Source organism: Dermacentor variabilis, chromosome 9 (assembly GCF_050947875.1).
Source record: "Dermacentor variabilis isolate Ectoservices chromosome 9, ASM5094787v1, whole genome shotgun sequence".
Lineage (NCBI taxonomy): Eukaryota > Metazoa > Arthropoda > Arachnida > Ixodida > Ixodidae > Dermacentor > Dermacentor variabilis.
In genome coordinates this window covers 86964154-86983339 of record NC_134576.1, presented here as the reverse complement: position 1 = coordinate 86983339, position 19186 = coordinate 86964154, and the positions used below count along the sequence as shown (strand labels likewise).

The 19186-nt window shown below is 46.4% G+C and overlaps 1 protein-coding gene and 1 non-coding gene across 10 annotated transcripts in view; one reads left to right on the top strand and one right to left on the bottom strand.

Moving 5' to 3' along the window:
- The first annotated feature begins 7472 nt into the window (after positions 1-7472).
- LOC142558655 (U6 spliceosomal RNA) lies at positions 7473-7575 on the top strand. Its single transcript, XR_012823069.1, has one exon. It is a non-coding gene; the product is annotated as a U6 spliceosomal RNA (small nuclear RNA).
- Positions 7576-13816: 6241 nt separating this feature from the next.
- Positions 13817-19186, bottom strand: part of LOC142557054 (uncharacterized) — a 332986-nt gene continuing 327616 nt past the window's right edge. For all 9 annotated transcript variants that reach the window (XM_075668611.1, XM_075668613.1, XM_075668610.1 and 6 more), the window contains one exon: positions 13817-16765. In XM_075668611.1, the coding sequence (XP_075524726.1) occupies positions 16735-16765 (31 nt within the window). In that variant the 3' untranslated portion in view covers positions 13817-16734. The remainder of the gene's footprint in view (positions 16766-19186) is intronic.

Below are 19186 nucleotides of genomic sequence, written 5' to 3'. Positions count from 1 at the left end.
ACCTGCATATACTCATCAAACCAGAGACAGAGGGAATTGCCATATTGCAACCCCGTCGCCTGGGGAATTCGCACTGTGTGAAGCTAACATGTAAAGGAGACAGCCTCCCGTCACATGTCAAGGTCGGGCACTTCCGACACGTAGTACGGCCTTTTGTGCCAAGGACGCTTCAGTGCCGGAAGTGTCAAAAGATAGGGCACGTTAGTGCGGTTTGCACAAATGGTGCCGTGTGCTCACGATGTTCTGGGTCGCGCAGCTCCGGCGCATGTCATGCAGAAAGCCAAAAGTGCGCCAATTGTCAAGGCTCTCACGATGCATCTTCAAAGAATTGCCCACGTGTGAAAAATTGGAGGACGCTTAAGCTTCGCCTTCAAGAGTGGAACGCGACAGCGTTCCCGTCGACCCGCCAAGGGGTGTAAGACAATGGGCTACGGCGCAGCGACTACGCGCCCCGCATCGGACGCGGTGAGCGTCGAGCAACGCAGCGTTCGGCGCGACAACGAAATGTGCGCCTGAGCAAGCTACGCACGCCTGAGCCTTAGAAACAGCTCGTATCTAAGGCAACACCGCGTTCACTAGAGGCGCTTTTGTACCGTTTTGAAGCATCGAACTCGTGGCTCAGTGGTAACGTCTCCGTCTCACACTCCGGAGACCCTGGTTCGATTCCCACCCAGCCCATCTTGGAAGTTGCTTTTTATTTATGAAGTGCCTGCCGTGATTTATCGCTCACGGCCAACGCCGCGGACGCCGACGCCGACGACACCGGCTTTTCTGCGACACGAGCTCCTTAACGCTATCGCGTTAAAATGAGCTTAAAGCCTCGAGGCAAATGGTCAGGGAAGGTTCGTCGCACAGGGGGCTGCCGCTAAGGTGCGACGTCGGCGTTCACATCGCCGGAGATCTAGGAAACCCACTGCTATTGCTAAGGAAGCGTCGCGTCCACTGACAGTCCACAAGCTTCCACAGACAACTAGCAATACTAGCAGCGAGGTTCCTAAGCAGGAAGTCTCCAATATCATTGCCTCATGCGAGGAGTGGCCGCCGTTGCCACGGCTAGACCAACCAGCGGAGCAGCAAAATGTAGCACGCTCGCCGAATTATGATTCACCTTCTGGCAGCAGCCCAGACGACGACAAACAAGTCGTCACTATGATACGGGCCCTTATGAACACGCTACGAGTACTACTGAATGCCATACACACTCCGGTGGCTCGAGGTGCACTTCAAATACTGGATGCTCTGAATCCGGTACTGTCCGGTCTTATTTATTTATTTATTTATTTATTTATTTACAAAATACTGCAGGCCCAAGCTAGTGCCCATGCAGGAGGGGTATCAAAAAAGTTTACAGAAGCACTGGCAAAAAAAAAAAATTAACCAGAAATCATCCTAAATCACGAACAGAGAGAAAAAAAATATATACATAAAGATGACACATAAATGAGCACCTTATGGCCGTGAAAACGATTATAAGCATTACAACTTTAGGAAAAACAGTCCTTTGCAAAAAAAAAAAAACAAGAAAAGCGCTTCACATTATGATGTTAATGCATCGAATGAGTCCCTGTTCTGAAGCATACATAGCGGCAAAGCGTTCCAGTCTGTAATCGTTCATGGCAAAAATGAAAACTTGAATGTGTTAGTACTTGTTCTAAATCGTGTTATGTTAAAGCATGACGATTTCGAGTCAGTCGTGGCATCAGAGGTTGGATGTACGGAGCAGGGTCTAATGCGATATGGTTGTTTTTCAAGTGAAAAAGATACTTTAATCTCAGAATTTTGCGACGTAGCTTAAGTTCCTGGATATTATTTTGTTGCATCATAAAGGTTGGGGAGTCCGTCATGCGGTATCGAAAAAAGATAAATCGAATGGATTTACATTGAATAAATTCTAGAGCATCCATGTTTTTCTTAGTGTGTGGGTCACAAATAATACATGCGTATTCGAGGGCAGGTCTAATGATTGAATTATAGGCCAACAGCTTCACGGTTGGAGGGTCTTGTCGAAGTTTATATCTGAGGAAGCATAACTTACTTGAGAAGCACCACGGCTACTCCTCAGCACTCGTTCTTAAAGAAGTCAAGGAAGCGTTCATCTTACAGTGGAATGCCAGAGGCCTTAAATCCCGCATTTCGTACTTTCGCCCATTTGTTTTCAAGCACAAATTTCCCATCATTGTCATTTGTGAGCCAAACATTGAGAGCGCCATCCGCCTATCAGGATACGAAACTTTCATGCCTGCCACCTGTAGCGACAGCAGCAAAGTCATCGTTTACGTCAGATGCGATTTCACTTATCTTTTGCACCCAGTGGCACCTGACGACGACAATCAGTACGTATGTTTGACTATAAAATGCAAGAACGTTCACTCACTCTGGTAGGTGCCTATATTTCACCTTCGAGTCGGTTTGACAACGCAAGATTAAGTACAATTTTAACAGCGACACCTGGACCGTGAATTCTTACCGGCGATTTCAATGCGCATCACCCTCTATGGGGAAGCTTGAAGATGGATTGTCGAGGAAGACATGTGCTATCCTTCGCATCCGACCATGAACTCTGCTGCCTAAATGATGGCAGTCCCACTTTTCTGCGGGGATTGACATACAGCAGCTGCCTGGACCTAACTTTTATTTCAAGATGCCTCAGTGCCAGTGTCAAATGGTTTCCGGACAACGAAACACATGGTAGTGACCACGTTCCAACATATGTTAAAATCGATGGCATAGGCAAGTCACACTCTACCCCAGTTCTTCAACGCATCGATTGGCCTAAATACACGTTGCTCATGGAGAAGAATTGCCAAAAGATCCAAGACTATCCACCTGGCAACATCGAGGAGCTCATTAACGACGCTGCTCGAGAAGCCACAAGAGTTTTTAGGCCTATTCCTACATTTTCTGAATTCGAAGCAGAATTGGAGCGGCTTTGAGCAATTCGCCGTCGCGCGGAAGGAAGGTACAGGTGCACCAAGTCCATCAACTACCTAAGGGAGGCGAGACGCATGCAGAAGATCCAGCGTCGGATCAACCCCTGCAATCTCTAAGATGGAAGACATTTTGTGATTCCCTTGATCCACATAAACCCCTATCACATATATGGAGAATGGTACGTACGCGGTCTTCGAACATCACCTCGACAACGCCACCCCTTCAAATACCTGGCTGTCTGTCAAGGTCGCTGAGAGATCGACGTAGCGGAGGATTTCTGATTAAGGGTTGCTGGTTTACCGTCCTCGTTCCCCATACATGACCCCTTTGACGCTCCAATCTCGCGGGATTCTTGTATGGACGATCTGTTTTCCATCGAGGAGTTACAAGCGGCGTTGGCAGCGTGTAGACGTTCCTCATCGTCTGGGCCTGACAGGGTGACATACGCAGCTTTTGGCAACCTCGGTCAAACAGCCCGGCATGCTCTTCTAGAAGTGTACAGCAATTCATGGCGTTAAGGAGTGGTTCCAGCTGCATGGAAGTCCAGCCGCCTTGTGCCTCTGCTCAAACCAGGTAGATCACCCCTAGACGTGGCGTCTTATCGTCCCATTGCTCTGGCCAGTTGTCTAGGAAAGGTGATGGAGATGATGGTGCTGACACGTCTATAGAGTGGTATCTAGAACACTACAGGATATATACCATGACGCTATGGCAGGCTTCCGACGCGAACGCTCTTCTGTAGACAACGTCATAGATCTTGTCTCGTCTGTTCAGCACGAAAAGAGCCTTAGGAGACTGTCAGCGGCGCCGTTCCTGGACGTTAAAGGCGCTTATGACAACGTAACACATCGAGTCACCGTGAACGCCTTGGGCGATGTCGGCCTAGGTGGACTTGTGTTTCGATGGATATTCAGCTACTTGAAGAACAGGTCATTGTTTGTGCAAACAGAGGATGGTGCATCATCACAACACAACACCTACCGTGGAGTACCACAAGACGGAGTTTTGAGCCCCACTCTAACCTCGTGCTCATCGACCTGGTTCATACCAGCCCACAATCCGTCTATGTGTCGATATATGCAGACGATATGCATTTGGTCATCAAGAGCGACGAGTCCACAGATGCGCGCCAGACTCTAAAAAGCGGCCACAGTAACATCAAGCTATCTTCGAGCACGAGGTTTGGAGGTGTTCTCCGAGAAGTGCTCTGTGGTCGCTTTCACGCCATGAACCGAGAGAAACGCCCGGCTTGTTCAATTCAGCATGAGAAGTTCACAGAATGCAAGACACGTGTCATGTGCGAAATCCCTCTTAGCTGTGGTCGCAGCTATATCGAACAAACAGGCCGATATGTTTCAATGAGTGTGCAATGAAACATTGCCGTAATCTGCTCAAGAATGAAGGGAGCTTCCTTGCAGAGCATTGCAGAGACTGCACTAATTGCTGCCCTCAGTTCGACAGAACTAAAGTTTTGAAGTTTGGAAAAGATAGGTTCGAGCGGGAGATTGTGGAAGCCTATTTCATCAAGAAAGAGGAAACAAATGCGTCAGCAGGCCGTCCATTGTGCTTAGTGACAAGGAGACTACTTTTTTAGAAGGTTTCATTTAGGCCTCATGTCAGAGGGATTTCATTTAGGTTTTTCCGTCTGTCTTCCTTTCATTTATTTAGTCTTTATTTTGTTGACGATTTTCTAGTGGCTCTTACAGGGTTTGTCGCCTTTTTTAGTTTCTTCGTGTTCCTTTTTTTTTTTTTTACGCAGACGCTGTTCTTTAGACCCTTTATCGTTCAACTGTTCTGTCCATTTCATTGCTTGTCACGTGGTTAATTTTTCGCGCGGTCACACGTTTTATCAGTTTTTTAGGTGAGTGACTATCAGAGATTTTAGTTTTGACGCAGACGCTGTACTTAGACGCCCTTTCTTCATGTTTTTCCGTGTTGCTCGTTGGTCATTATTCCCATAGTCGTGCGGGTTTTATCACTGACTGGGCCATAGGCGTTTGAATAGTGTTATGTTTTGGATAGTTGATAGTGAAGCGTAGATGGTATTTTTTATGTCTCGTTTTTTTTTCTCCCCGTTGGTTTGGTAAAGACTGTGCTCGATGAATTGCTTCCCGTGCTGCTCCACGTGTGGTTCTTGTTTGCTCATTTGATCTTTTGTACGAGATATGATTCCTGAGTGGTCGATGGATTGCTGTATTGTACTTCTAACGTTTCGTGTGGGATTCGTCTTGATTGACCTACATAAGGCAGGCTTGTTGCGGAAATAAACTTAGTTGTGAATGGCGCCGGTCCTTTCATTTGTGTCCTTCTTCAGTCCTTGTCTTTTGCTGCGCCTTGCCTTTACTCATTCAAGATCATTGAGCGCTCACAGTATTGAGCGTGCCCTTCACTCCTGTTTGTTGTACGCTTGATGCATACATTTGAAAGCCTCACGAGAATCCTGCCGATTTAGGTTGTTATAGGAGAGTGAGTGCTACGGGTGAGAAGGCTCGCTAGCCTGGCTCTGTCGTGAAAAGTTTGGGGAGGAGCTCGCGCCGACAAGCTGTGCCATTTGCCACCAGGCGCGCCTCCGTCATCAGAGCGGTTCCTTCGCGAAGTTGCGCAATCGCAGACCGCGGTTACACGCGCGCATCTGGGGGAGTGGTTTGCCTTATCTTCGGTGCCGGCGGCAACACGCGCACAGCCTTCGCTGTCACTCAAACATCATAAAGGAGGGAGGGGGGGGGGGGCGTCGTCGAAGACGGCTCTCCCGCGCCTCCCCTGCCTCCGCCGCGCTCCCACTTCTTTGAATTGTTATTCGTTTTCGTTTCTTCCTCTTCGTTCGAGCAACTGATATAAATTCCTTGTTTCGCTTTCGGTGCTATATTGGCAATCCGACAGTGCGTGTGCGACGCGTCTGGCACAGCCGTGGACGGCCCGCATAGTAAGGACACACTGATATGCTGTGGAGTGTCTCATCAAACAGACGATATCCGCGACGAGGAACTGGCAAGCTTCTTGCGCAAGAACGCTCCAACAACGCACCGCGTTCGTCGTGGTCAGCGTCGGGTAACCTTCCGGGTTTTAACAGGAAACACAGAGAAAGGGAGTAAGAAAAAAAAAACCTACTACAAAGGCTTAACGCTCACCAAAATTACACTTTTTGGAGTTTAAAATGAGACCACTTTGCTGGATACAGTCGAAAACGACCGACAGGCGCCGATTGTGCTCGTGAAATATCCGGTCGTATAAAGTGACGTCGTCTAAATAGCACATGCAAATTTCCCATTTGAGTCGGCGGAGCACGGTATCCATAAATCGCTCGAATGTCGCTGGAGCATTGCACAAGCCAAAAGGAACAATGTTGAACTCAAAGAGGCCCTCAGGTGTTACAAAGGCTGTCGTCGACTTGTCCGATGGGTGCCTCGGAATTTGCCAATACCCTGACCGTAAACAGAAGAGAAATACGGCGCGGAGTGGGGGCAGTCAACGGCGTCGTCTATTCGTGGTAGGGGGTACACGTCTTTCTTTGCGATGGTGCTTAGGCGGCGATAGTCCACACAGAATGTCCACGACTTGTCTTTCTTTCTTGACTATAGGATCACAGGAGCAGCGCAGGGGCTACATGATTCCTCGATCACTCCCTTCCGCAACATTTCTAACATTTAACACGTAACATTTGTCCGATTTTCCTCCCTACATTTGGGGGAGGAGGATAATGGACTGGAAAGAGAGAAGCCGGGGCAACAGAAACACTGATTGCTCAGTGAAGCCAGAAGCAGAAGGCAGACTATCTAAAGGGACGACGATGGTTTATTCGGCGGTAAGCCGTATGCGCAGTACGGGAACATTCGGACAACATCAGGAACATGTGGATAATAGTGGAGCAGTTGAACAACAGCTAGAGGAGCAGTTGAACAACGGAGGAACAGTTGTTAGTCCAGCAATCGCCCTGCGTTTTCCTTTTTCTCTGTGCTACCGTCCCCCTTTGCGCTAATAAATTCGAACCAACTCGCATAAGCTTGCAATCTATTACAGAGGTAACGCGGAGCAATGGAAAACCTCGGAAAAGATGGCGCGCGGTGTGGTATCACATGATCACGTGAACACGCGCTTCATGCTCTCGACACTTGGCGCGTGACTACAGTGGGCGTTATGCCACAACTTATGTCATCCAATGCCCCCTGAGCACATTGCCACGTCAAAAAACGCGTGTTATTTTTTTTTCCTTCCGGCCCCAGGCTTTGAATTTACGCGCCTTGTGTGTTAACTGAAGCGATTCACACGAGAGGGCGGCACAAGCAGAGGCGCCGCAATGGGCAGCCGTCACGGCTCCCTCGTTTCGCAGGTAAATCATATGGAACAAGAATCGTATTCGTCAAAACAAAGTGCCGTTAGTATAACAGGTCATTGCGACAAATCATAATATATGTAAAGCATTACACTATGCCTGAGTTCTTAACCGTGGCGGCGTCAAATCTTGGGATATTAAAGAGCGCTCACCGCTGCTATGGTGCGTCCGAATTCGTGGCTATATATAGTTGAACGAAAGGATGGTTGGTGTACTTCCAAAGTACATATACTAAAATTGGAACGATACAGAGAAGATTAGCATGGCCCCTGCGCAAGGATGACACGCAAAATCGTGAAGCGTTCCACATTTTTTCGTACTTTTCAACGTGAAAGACAACTGTTACTATTGGGAAACTTTGTTCTTTTTAAAGCTTCTGTACTTTGCACGATGCTCTGGCAGCCCAGTTAGTTTCAGGATTACTCACTCTGCAATAAAACATTACCACACGCAAACCTCCAAAAATATATCGCTACTAATGACTACACAGTGCCATCTGTCCAAATAAAGGGATTCAATTAATCAATACAACCAGGCACGTACCCAGGATGTTTTCGGGGGGCGGGGCGCCCAATCCAAGATAACTTTTCTATGCAAATGAGGGGAGGGGAGGTACCTTAACTAGTACAAATTTGAATAATGCCTACCATTCGCAATAAGGACGCGTAAACCTGCAAAAGAGAATTGAAATAAGGTGTATCCCACAGGTACGCCTATGGGATACACCTCTCCTTTACTTGGCAAACAAGGACCCACATCAAATCGACTCGCGCATGAAAGAAGCGCAGGAAGAACACTGCCAAGAACAAGTAAACAAGCAAACGTATAAAATAAAGATTTCTATTAGCGTTTTTTGAATTAGCTCCAAGAATTATAGAGAAATATATATATATATCCTAGCCTATATATATAGCCTAGAGGCTATATATATATAGCCTCTAGAAGAAAAGAAGAAAAAAAAAAGAAATATTGTCGAAATTTAATTAACGCAAATGTTAGAATGTGCGATAATTAAGCATTCGATGCTTCAGTGGAGCGATTAATTAAACGCTACACAATAGCTGTTCGGCGACTTGTTTTATTATATGCAACGTCTAATCTCATGCAATGTTTAGGTTTACATCCACAAAGATCCCAACCTTTATCTCATACAATTTATTTTACGCTTATGCCACTTACCACTCACAAGCTATGCCAAAATGAACGAATACACCAAATTATGGGCAAATCCACCATGACTTGGTCTCACAATGTGCGTCGATGCACAGTTACTGTGAGACGTCTACGCGATGACGTCACGAGGATGAGATGAAAGAATGATATGGGCAGGTGCGTGTAAGCAACCACATTCTGCACCGCTTCTGTCCGGCACGTGATCGTTCTCGCGTCCCTCGCATATGTGCCCGCCTGAGGCCTCCGCTGGCAGGTATTATTTTTGTTTCGGCATGCTCTAAAAACGATCTCATACTAGCGAAATCATACAGTAATCGTAAAGATAAATTAGCGCAAAGGAGTCAGTGCCCTGGCTTCCACTCTGTGAAGAAGGATATGACCAGCGAACGGGCCCCTTAATGGCGAACTGCACCTCCACCGCGGGTTGGCCCGGCATCGCACTATCTTCGGGATCGGCCCACGTATGGGGAGTACTTAACGGCCGCTTCCCCTCTGCCGCGGTTCGGCCCAGCATTCTATATCTTCGGGGTCGGCCCACGTACGTAATGACCTTTTATTCTTGTAGGGCCAAGACAAACACGGCGCGTACTCGATGGCCCGAACGCTGGTGGCGTCTGACGCGAACGCCAGAGGGAAACGCTCGAGTTTTCTGTCGACACACGGACATGAACCTGGGGGAAATAGTCCTTAACAGTTTCGCTGTAAAATAAAAAAAAAAGTTGGAGGACGCTTAAGCTTCGCCTTTAAGAGTGGAACGCGATAGAACGCTTCCCGCGGCAACTGCAGCTTATGTAACCGCAATGTTTACTGGGGAACGCTGGCAGCGAACGCTAGGCACGAAGGCGAGCTCTCTGGTAGAAACGCGGCCTCTCGCGTGGCCCGCGGATTCGCGGAGGCGAGCGCCATCTGGATAGTGTTGCAAGGAAACGGGCGCGCCGCTCTACGAATGGTAGAAACTATGGAAAAGAGGTTTGTGTTTCAGTTTCCGCGTAAGAGACTTATGTTTTTTCGTATATTCAAACAGAATTATGTTTTCTCGCACATTCAGTGCTTTGTTTGTTTCATTTCATTTATTTTTCATTTTTTCATTTATTTCAAATTACAATGCGACGCTATCATACGTCTGTAGGTTGTGTGTGTGTCGCACTTAACAATCTTTCTGACGCATTTTACTTCGACAAATTCAATTGGTTCGGTAACGTGTGAGCGCTACGCGGAGGGTCTGCGTGGTTTGGTACACAGGGTTCGGAATAATTTATCGCTCACAAGACGGTAGACGCCGAACACGAGACGCTGACCTGGTTTCTCCGCGACACGGGGCCCTTAACACTATTGCGTTAAAACCAAGGGAAACAAGGATTTAACTTAATTTTCACTAATGCCGGTGGGGAAATCGCGTCGTTATCGTGGAGGAAGAACCCTATAGCTCACACTAGAAATCATTGGTTTGAATCTGAATATGCTAATAAAGTACTCTTCTGCATGTGTTATTGTCATTAATTTGGCGGAAATGCGTTGATTAGTAGTGGCCAATAAACGGGCCGGATTTAGCATATTTTTTAAAAATTTAGCGTGAGAATTTGAGATCTGGTCAGCGTCAGTGTGGCGTCACTGATGTCATAGTATTTTTGCATATTTGGGTCATTTAGGCTCAGGAAACGCACTCGAAACTTGTTGTTTTGTATCTTCCGTTTCAAATATAACGTAACATATATATAAAGAGGTGATACGGACATGTAATTACAGCAGGCAAAAAAAAAAAAAAAAATCTACATTTCCTATGGTAGATTTGTGTGTAGAAAGAACAGACCACTTGCCATTCTCCATGTAGACATGTATGTGTAGAGACTGCTCATTTGCTGGCGCTCCTTGCAACACATATTTTTGTGCGCCTGAGCAGAACAGGCTGATGGATGTTGATATTGCCTTACGCGATGAGTAGTGTGAAAGGGGCACGCAAATAAGAATCAAGGCAAGCCTTCGTCTGCTCATTCGTATTAAGTGTCTCATTACCTGCATTGAGCTGCATAACATGCTCCCACTATATTATAAGAAGCAAACAGACACAAGGACAGCATAGGGGAAATTACATGTACTTAACTGAATTAAAAAATGAATGAAATCCGGCCCTCGGTTTATTTTTCTCCCACTATATAAATAATTCAACGGAGCTAGCACGGTCCACAAACGACATTGAAGAGAAACTTAGGATTTGAATCCGCATACCGTTCGATATTTGATTGTACCTGTTGAAGAAGCCGTGCCCTTTGATAGGTTTTTTCTAATTAGGCTACACAGTTAATGGAAGACGAGAATGATGCACTGCAATTCTGAGCCTGTTCCTTCTCTGTCCGTGCGGTTCAGTGGAATGGTCATTCACCTGAAGAACATCTATGACCAAACAGAATTCCAACGAGACTGCTACGCACCCTCGTTTAATTAGGTGCGTCGTTGCCACCCTTTTATGGGCAATTATGATCGTTTTCTTTATCGGCTACTACTCATACAAATCGTGCTTTTTTTAGTTAGTTGTAATGTGCCATTTATCGACTTCCATACAATGTTAACTCCCTGCAATAAATGCCATGTACGAAAAAAAAAGGTGCTAACGTGGTCTAGCTCTTCCTTTGGGTTAAGATACCTAAATCGAAAAGGGGAGATCGTGAATACGAATTAATCGTATTAACGTTTCTGAGACTTCCTTTCAACATTTCGATTATCCTTTAGAGAAGTATTCTAGACGTTCTTCAGCTCCTGTGTTTCATGGCTGTCAATTGGTGGCGTACGTAGCCAGGGAGGGGACACCGCGGGCACGCCCCCCCCCCCCCAAACCTCCCTTCCTGAAATTTGTGTTAATAGGTGATCTGCTCAGTCCCTCCTCCTCCTCCATCCCGGTCAAGTGCGTGCTCCCCGAAAAAAAGTCCTGGCCATGTCATCGCTTTGCCTTTCGGGCAGAAATGCAAAATTTTAGAGGTGCGGGATAATCAGTATAATATAGAAGCATAGGTTTGAAAGCGTCCGCACGCACAATCGTACTTAATGTGACCTGCAACACTGTGCCCGTGAACAAACGGGCCCCTCAAGACTGTAGCGGCGAAGACACACGCGAAAAATTGGAGAACTATAAACACCGAAACTGGTATTTATTAAACCAGTTTATCGCACGTCGGCGCTCCCATGCAGCTTGTGGGGGGGGGGGGGGGGGGGGGGGAGGGGCGTCTTCGACCACGGGCACCGTATTGCAGCTCACAGTTAAAGCCACTGTACATGCTTAGGAGCCGTGCAGATGAGGTACAAAAAACTGCACCGTGACATTTGCGCGTTTGATACCGCAACCCAAAAGAACGTTTATGGGTCGATCACTTTTTTTTTTCGGTATCATCTCGGGAACCCATCTACGGATCGATGGATGTTATGAGCATCCTTTTTGGAACGGGGCGGTGGGTTGCGCCACCAAGCTCTTGCTATTATACTGCCTAATGTCCTACCTAGGTTTAACAATAAATAAAAACACTATGAACTCCCACAACCAAATTTTCTGATCCCCTATTGTGAATTGTGCTTTTGTACGTCTCCGTTTTTTGTCATTTCCCTACTTTTATTCCACCAAGCCTCCAATCGCCTCTTACTAATCCCTATTGCTGACATGCTTACTTTTCCACTGCTCTCGCTGAAACCAAGGGCTTCAAGGAGGCCAGTGGTGCCTAAATCGACCGCTCGGTAGACGTCTTCACATTCTAATAAAACATGCTCCATAATTTTCCTAGCTTTACGGCAGCTCGTATCTCGCTTTATATGTGCATGTTCTAAGGCATCCCGATCTCGCTTCAAGAAGTAATGAGCTTCCCTTTGAGTTATCATAAATTGTTTCTTTCCTGATTTCGTGTTTTCTTCTTAAGTAGTCACTCGTGGCAGGTTTCTTTTCCATTGCTGCCACACATAAGATTATTTCGGCCTCTCTGACTCCGCTTGACGTTCTTTGTTGCTGCGTTGCCCACCCTAGAGTTACTGTATATGCTACCACAGGTAGCTGCCTGCGGTAGCATATACAGTAACTCTAGCCCACCCTACAGGTCGCATACTTGCTGGTAGGCTTCATAGTTCTTTTCCTCCACTGTGAATCAATGTTTTTTCTGTACAGATACCCCAACACTGTCCCAGCCCATTTACTACCTTCCATATACCTCAGCCGTTCTTCATACTCAATTTTACTGCAAGCTTCCCTCATGCTTAGGAACCTTGTCAAGCTGCAAAAAAGCAGCTTTTAGTTCTTGTCCTAGTGTTCATTTTTTGTAAATGAATGAATGCTAAATAAAGATTGATTGATTGATTGAGTGATTGATTGATTGATTGACTTCAAGACGTCCGACGACTGCAACGCCCCTGGCGGCGCCTCTTACCACGCCAACGTTCCGAGACTTCTGCGCAATGCTACACCTCGCTATCGCTTCCAGTTATAGTTTAACTGCTACAAGTCTCTCAAGGGCGCTTGAAGCTTGTATTATTGCGATATCAATTATATGCGGACATTCGAGGGGCGTTCACACCACTGCCGTGCTGGCACGGTATCGACTGTTCAACGGCCCACGCGAGGCCTTTGTAGATGCCGCGGGACAGAATCGGCCAGATGGCGCTACTTAAAAAATTTCTAATGGCATTCTCTTTGAAAGGAGGTGGCGGCAAATAGTCACCTGGTCTCTCTGAGCTAATCAAGCTTTACTAGGCCCATTGCAGCCTAGAATTTTTTCTATTCTTACGTTATATCTTTCTCTTCATTAAACCGTCTGTATCTATGGTAACGTTACCTAAGCCTGAAATGACCCTAGCTCCACTTATCCTTTGCTTTTATTAAAGCAAACAGCTTTCTTTGGCTTTCACGGAAGTTTTTGTGGTGGTCAGTGGTTGGCGGCGGTGAGTCTTTGCTTCCACTGCTGGCATGAGCGTTGGGCTCGCGCACACTAGCACTCTTGTTGAACGACTGTGTGCGTACATTGTCTGAGTGAACAGACAGTAAATGTCAAGCTATACAATCCTGCTCCATCAAAATGAACAACACCACAGATGAGCAAGCAATAATAAATTGCTTCCGGAAAGCATCATAACAGTGTGCAGTCATTGGGACAAATGGGAACGCATTTAAATGACCAACATATATAGATAAATCAGGGTGACGGAACGTTTCGGCACACAGAATGCTGGTGGGAGATAAGTGACGAGTGTGCAACATCCCACTCTTAGGCTAACATAATGTTTGGGGTGATTAATGTCTGTGTTGGAGTAACACAATCTTTTCTTGCCTGCAATCTAATGAGGCCTCTCAAAGAACACCACTGCAAAGAGTGGACCCTCAACTTCCACAAGCAACGAAAAACAAGAAAAAAGTGCGGCTTCACAATAATAGGGTTTTTACTGACAGGCTTGAGACTCGGTACACAATGTTGGTGTCGCTGTCCGGCACGGTATACACATTGTTGTGAGAGAATGCGGGAATGGAAACGAAATGAGACAGAGAGAGTGTGTGACAGAGAACTGGGAGGTGCCCCAGCTGCCCATGTTTTACATGGGGCCTGGGCGGAGGGTGGGGGGAGCAAAGACATTGAAAGAGAGCGAGCTTGAGACAGCGCATCCAATAAGTTATACATATCTACAAAAAGAAAGCGCCGTGACCGTGTACACATCCAGAGAACATTGCGTGGGCAAGGAGGGCCGAAGCTATAAGCTTCAATGAGAACTCAGAGCGGGAGGGATGCATAACGGGCAGTGTCGCAAAACTTAACGTCGCTTCGGCAATGGTTACACATCCATGTCATGTGCAACAGTGGGGTGCAGGTTCAAAACACAAGGCGGATAGACTGCGCAACTCAGATTTGGCTCACGTTCCCGAAGACTCGGGCGAGTCGACCGATGACCACAGCATGGGCGCTGATGTCATGCATGATCCAGGAAGACAGGGTTTGTTGTGTTTAAACTGCCCTTGGCACGCCTGAAACCAGAACGTGCAAAATTGATCTCGCTTCTTCCCATTCGACCTGGTGAACATGGTTTTTAAAAGCCCTTGGCCATAATGGAACCATGCAGTATGCGAATGAAAGGTACAAAGCAGTGACAGCCCGGCTTATTCTCTTTCGTTAGGTGCAGGAAATTTAGGTTTGGCTTGTGCTTGGAAAGAAGCTGGAAATTGTGTCTTTCCTCCAAAGTGAGATGGGAATGGGAAGGGCAGATCACTGTCGCTGCTTTTGCAGCCATGCGTTTGCTTTGCGAGCCTCGACAACAGGGAGTGCATAAAAATTATGTATGTACAGAATGCAAGCGCCTATCCATGTCGGCATGCGTCATACACAGTGCAGATTTTCATTCCGATGCGACTTGCCAGATTCAACACCAAAGGAGAGAGAAAGAGAGACTACACCAGTGTCCCGGAACCCCTTGCTTGCGACATGCTGTACATAACAATCCCATACGTCCAAGAGCAAACTTGTACCACATGTTAACAATCCCGCCAAGACTGCTGCTGCTGTTGAAACTCTAAGCTTATTTAGCATGTATGCCTTTTTTTTTCTGTCCAAGGAAGCATGTAGCCTATAGCGCGGGCATGTGTGTTTGCAATGGTGGTGTCCACCATGCTACGTATTATATGGTCTTTCCACGTGCGTTTGTGCTGTTCAAATTGGCTGAGGATGGAACGAAACTCTCTAACACAACCACGATCAGTCGCCTGCCAAGCCTCTTATTCTTCCTAATTCTTTTCCCTCAATCCCTGCTTCACAATGTGGTCATCTGCAAACTCAGTAGCAGAAGAAAGAAAGGCATTTCACGCAAATTTTAGATGCTGCTGAACATGTATTGCTATGTGTTATGACACTCACAACAAAAGAGAGAGAGAGAAAAAGGCTGATGATGTTGGTGTTCACTTTTAGACAATGGTTGGCAAATTTGCAACTCAGGAAAGGCTGTGAAATACATTTCTGGTCACATCGATATCTGTAACACAAGTATGTACATATTCAACAGAGTCGTACATTCCACTTCCACAATTTTGTTGCAACCTGCTCCACGATCGCCTTGAAAAAAATTTTCCCACAAGCAAGAAAACAACCTTGCTAAATGTGTCAATAAAAGAAATGTGCACGGTTTCCGGCCAACAATTCATTTCTTTAAAGCACAACTTGTTCTTGCAACAAGTATGTTTTAAATCTTCTAAACAACCCGCACAGGCAACATAAAAGACGAGCACATAAATATAAGAGCATGTATCTTACAAAAGATTCCTATGTACACTTGAGAGGAGAAAAAAAAATGCCTTCGCTGAGGCCATGACAAAAAGTGACCAACAGATATCACTACAGCCAATACTGGAAAGAAAAGAATGTTCGCGCAGAAGCACTGGCTAAATGTTGGATGTGTGAGGACTGCCGCTGGGATCTGGCGGATGTGTCGCGCATTTGCATCGCGCGCGTTCCCCACCTTCCTTTCTTTGAACCAATTTCAAGCAAGAAAATTCCATTCGTGCCATGTAATGTGACCGGGCGTTCCATGGGGTCGCAATGCGACAACAATTTCAAAGCTCGCAATTCCTTAGAATGTGTCACATTTCCTGCTCTAAGCACGGCACTACTAGAGATACAAGCGAGAAAGCAAGGTCGAAAGAAAGAAAAAGAAAGGCAGCACCAAATGCACGCGAGCAGCATTGACACCACATCGTCTAAAAGGCTATACACAATGCAGAGACGTGAGTCTCGTCGGCAACGAACGCGCAAAACACTCAAAGATGCGCGAAGGACAACAGCAACTGTGGCTAAGCCAACGCAAAAAAAACAAAGAAATGGTGCCACAGAGACGAATAAAGGGGGTAGAGGTGGCGGTGGGAATGCTTTGGCAGCTCCCAGCACAGTGCACTTGTTTGTGTTTTTTTTTACACGGAGTCCATCAACGTGCAATGGTTGTGCGTGCGCGTTTCCCCCACATGGTGTCAGCCGTGTTGCTGAGCCCGCCACGGCACCTTTTTTTTTTTTTCTCCTGTCTTGTCTGCCCAGCAAGACACCGAGGAAACGGGAGTGCAGCGAAAGACCCACTGTGCGGGAGATGCGGGGAACCCTTTTCCGACAGTTCATTCTTTTCTTCAGGCAGCCTGCTGTCGTCGTCCTCTTCTACGTAGAATGCAATTGACCCTGTTTGGCTCCATTTTGTGTTTGTCGGCAAAAAGAAGAAGAACAAGAAGATGATGGTCATGCTTGGGGGCTCTGCGCTATGCGTTCGTGCCCCGGAGCAATGGGAGATGTGGGAAAGACAGGCCAGCGCCCTCATGACCGGATCCAGCCGCTTGGTTGCTGTCTGCGAGGAGAAATTTGAGAAAAGCCAACATTAGGGCTGATTAAAGAGGCGTGCACATACACCACCCATCCTTGTCACTAAAGGCCTGCCGTTCATATTCCCACGTTGGCCACAGTCAGTGACTTTGGCTATTTGAAAAGCACCTAGCATGCTCCACATGGCTACGTACCTAAGTGAACTGATGAGGAGGAAAAAGAAAATGCACTGCACTCAAAGTATGGTAAAGGTTACCAAACACACTTCCAGATAAAAAGAGCAATGAAAAAGCTTTCCTCTACACAGCTCTATGAATGAATTCTAGATTTTTACGTGCCAAAACCTCTGTTCGATATTGAGGCACGCCGTACTGGAGGATTCCGGATTAATTTTGACCCCCATGGGATCCTTAACTTGCCCTCAATACACGGGACACGGGCGTTTTTTAATTTCCCCTCCAGTGTAATGCGGCCATCGTGGCTGGGATACAAAGCTCTGGAGCTTTGTATCCCAGTCGGAAGACCCTAAGGCGGAAAAATGCCCTGCAACGACAACGCAGAGCTTCACTCTGTCGCTAGTCAGTGTTACGACCAACAGGGGAGGTATTCTGTAAGAGTCCGCCTTGTGGGCATGTCCATTTCCTCTGCTGCTGAAGTGCTGATTGGCTGTGACGCCTCGCTGCCACGGATGCGCAGCCCAGCGCAGCCAGTCAGAACTTAAACAGCAGATAAAATGGACATGTCCACAAGGTGGGCTCTTACGGAATACCTCCCCAGAAGTTTGGTGAAACAGTAATTTCGAAAAAACAGAACCTTGAAATTTGTCGACTATGCCCCTGTGACATCAGAGATTTTGCTGGGCTGGTTAACGCATTTGCTCAATTTTATTAATGCAGCCTCAATTGTAATGCACACCCAATTTTTCATGGCCATAAATGAAATATGCCAATGCACTCAATGGTAACAAACACCATGAATTTCATACTTCAAAAATCTGCTCCTACAGCTACAGTGATGTCTGAATCGGATAACAGCAATCATTAGTGGCTATGACAAAGTCCCAGTGCTTGTATTACAGAAAAGTAGGAGCTTCGAGGTTGAGGAGTGGGATTTAGATACAATCTAGCGCAGTTTAGTTTCTTACTCTATTCTAATGTGCATGTTATACTTGAGTTAAAATCGAATTAATATGGCATTTAGTTGTGAAGAAAAAAATAACTAGACTGCATTTGAAAGTAGGCACAGACCCAACCTGGCAACTTTCATTTCTGTGGCTGCCCCAAGATAACCGGGGGAGTATTCTGCAAGTGTCCAATAAACGGACTTCAATTTTGGTCGCCACTGGTTGGCTGGAGCTGAACCAGTGAGAAAGGAACTAGCTGGGGGTGCACTTCTTTCTCCCTGATACCCCAGCCCCGGCAATGAGCACTTCAGCAGCAGTCGAAACGGAAATGTCTACTAGGTAGAAATTTACAGAATACCTCCCCTGGAATGTTCTTACAACGTGATGACGTTTTGTTGTGCCTTGTGGTCAAACGCACCCATCAGTGGCATAAAGCCTTTCATATCAGTGTGACAAAAAATTAAAATTAAATTATGGGGTTTTACGTGCCAAAACCACTTTCTGATTATGAGGCATGCTGTAGTGGGGGACTCCGGAAATTTCGACCACCTGGGGTTCTTTAACGTGCACCTAAATCTAAGTACACGGGTGTTTTCGCATTTCGCCGCTATCGAAATGCGGCCGCCGTGGCCGGAATTCGATCCTGCGACCTCACAGTGTGACAAGTGCTGCTGTTTAGCATGCAATGGCTCTATTACTGTGCCACGCTTAGTCTGAAGTACGCAAGTTTCGCTTGGCAATTTTCGGATGAATCTCCGCAAACGTACAAAGAAATGTAGTGTCTCTGTCAACAACAAATTTAACCAGAGGCAGGCGATATCTGTTAAGACCATAACAAAAATGGGATGCGGCTTTGTCTTCTTTTCAACATGGTCTGGCCAACAACGTGGCCATGGCTGCGCAGATTAAGCTCCTGTGCAATGAAATTTTCACAAATTTACTGGTTCTCCCACAGTACATTTTGGCAAGCACAAAGAGCACAACAAGCAAACGGAAACATATGTTAGCAACCAGCACAGTGAGCACAGACATCCTTGCTCCAACTTTGGAAACGTGTTGGTATTGCTCACATTCTATATAATTGCACACTGCAATTATACAAAATGCTTATGTTTATAATGCTTACAGAATGCTTATGTTTGATGTATGCTTGTATATGTGCTTGTACTGTGCACCCTTCTGCTTCCAGTATGCGACTTGCTATGCCCACCTGGTGCGCTGTGGCTGCAGAAATTTGCCACTACGCACATTTTGTAATAAAGAACATTCCTATCTGGATGTCGGCACATAGTAATTGTGTCACATTTTGCAACATAAAATCCT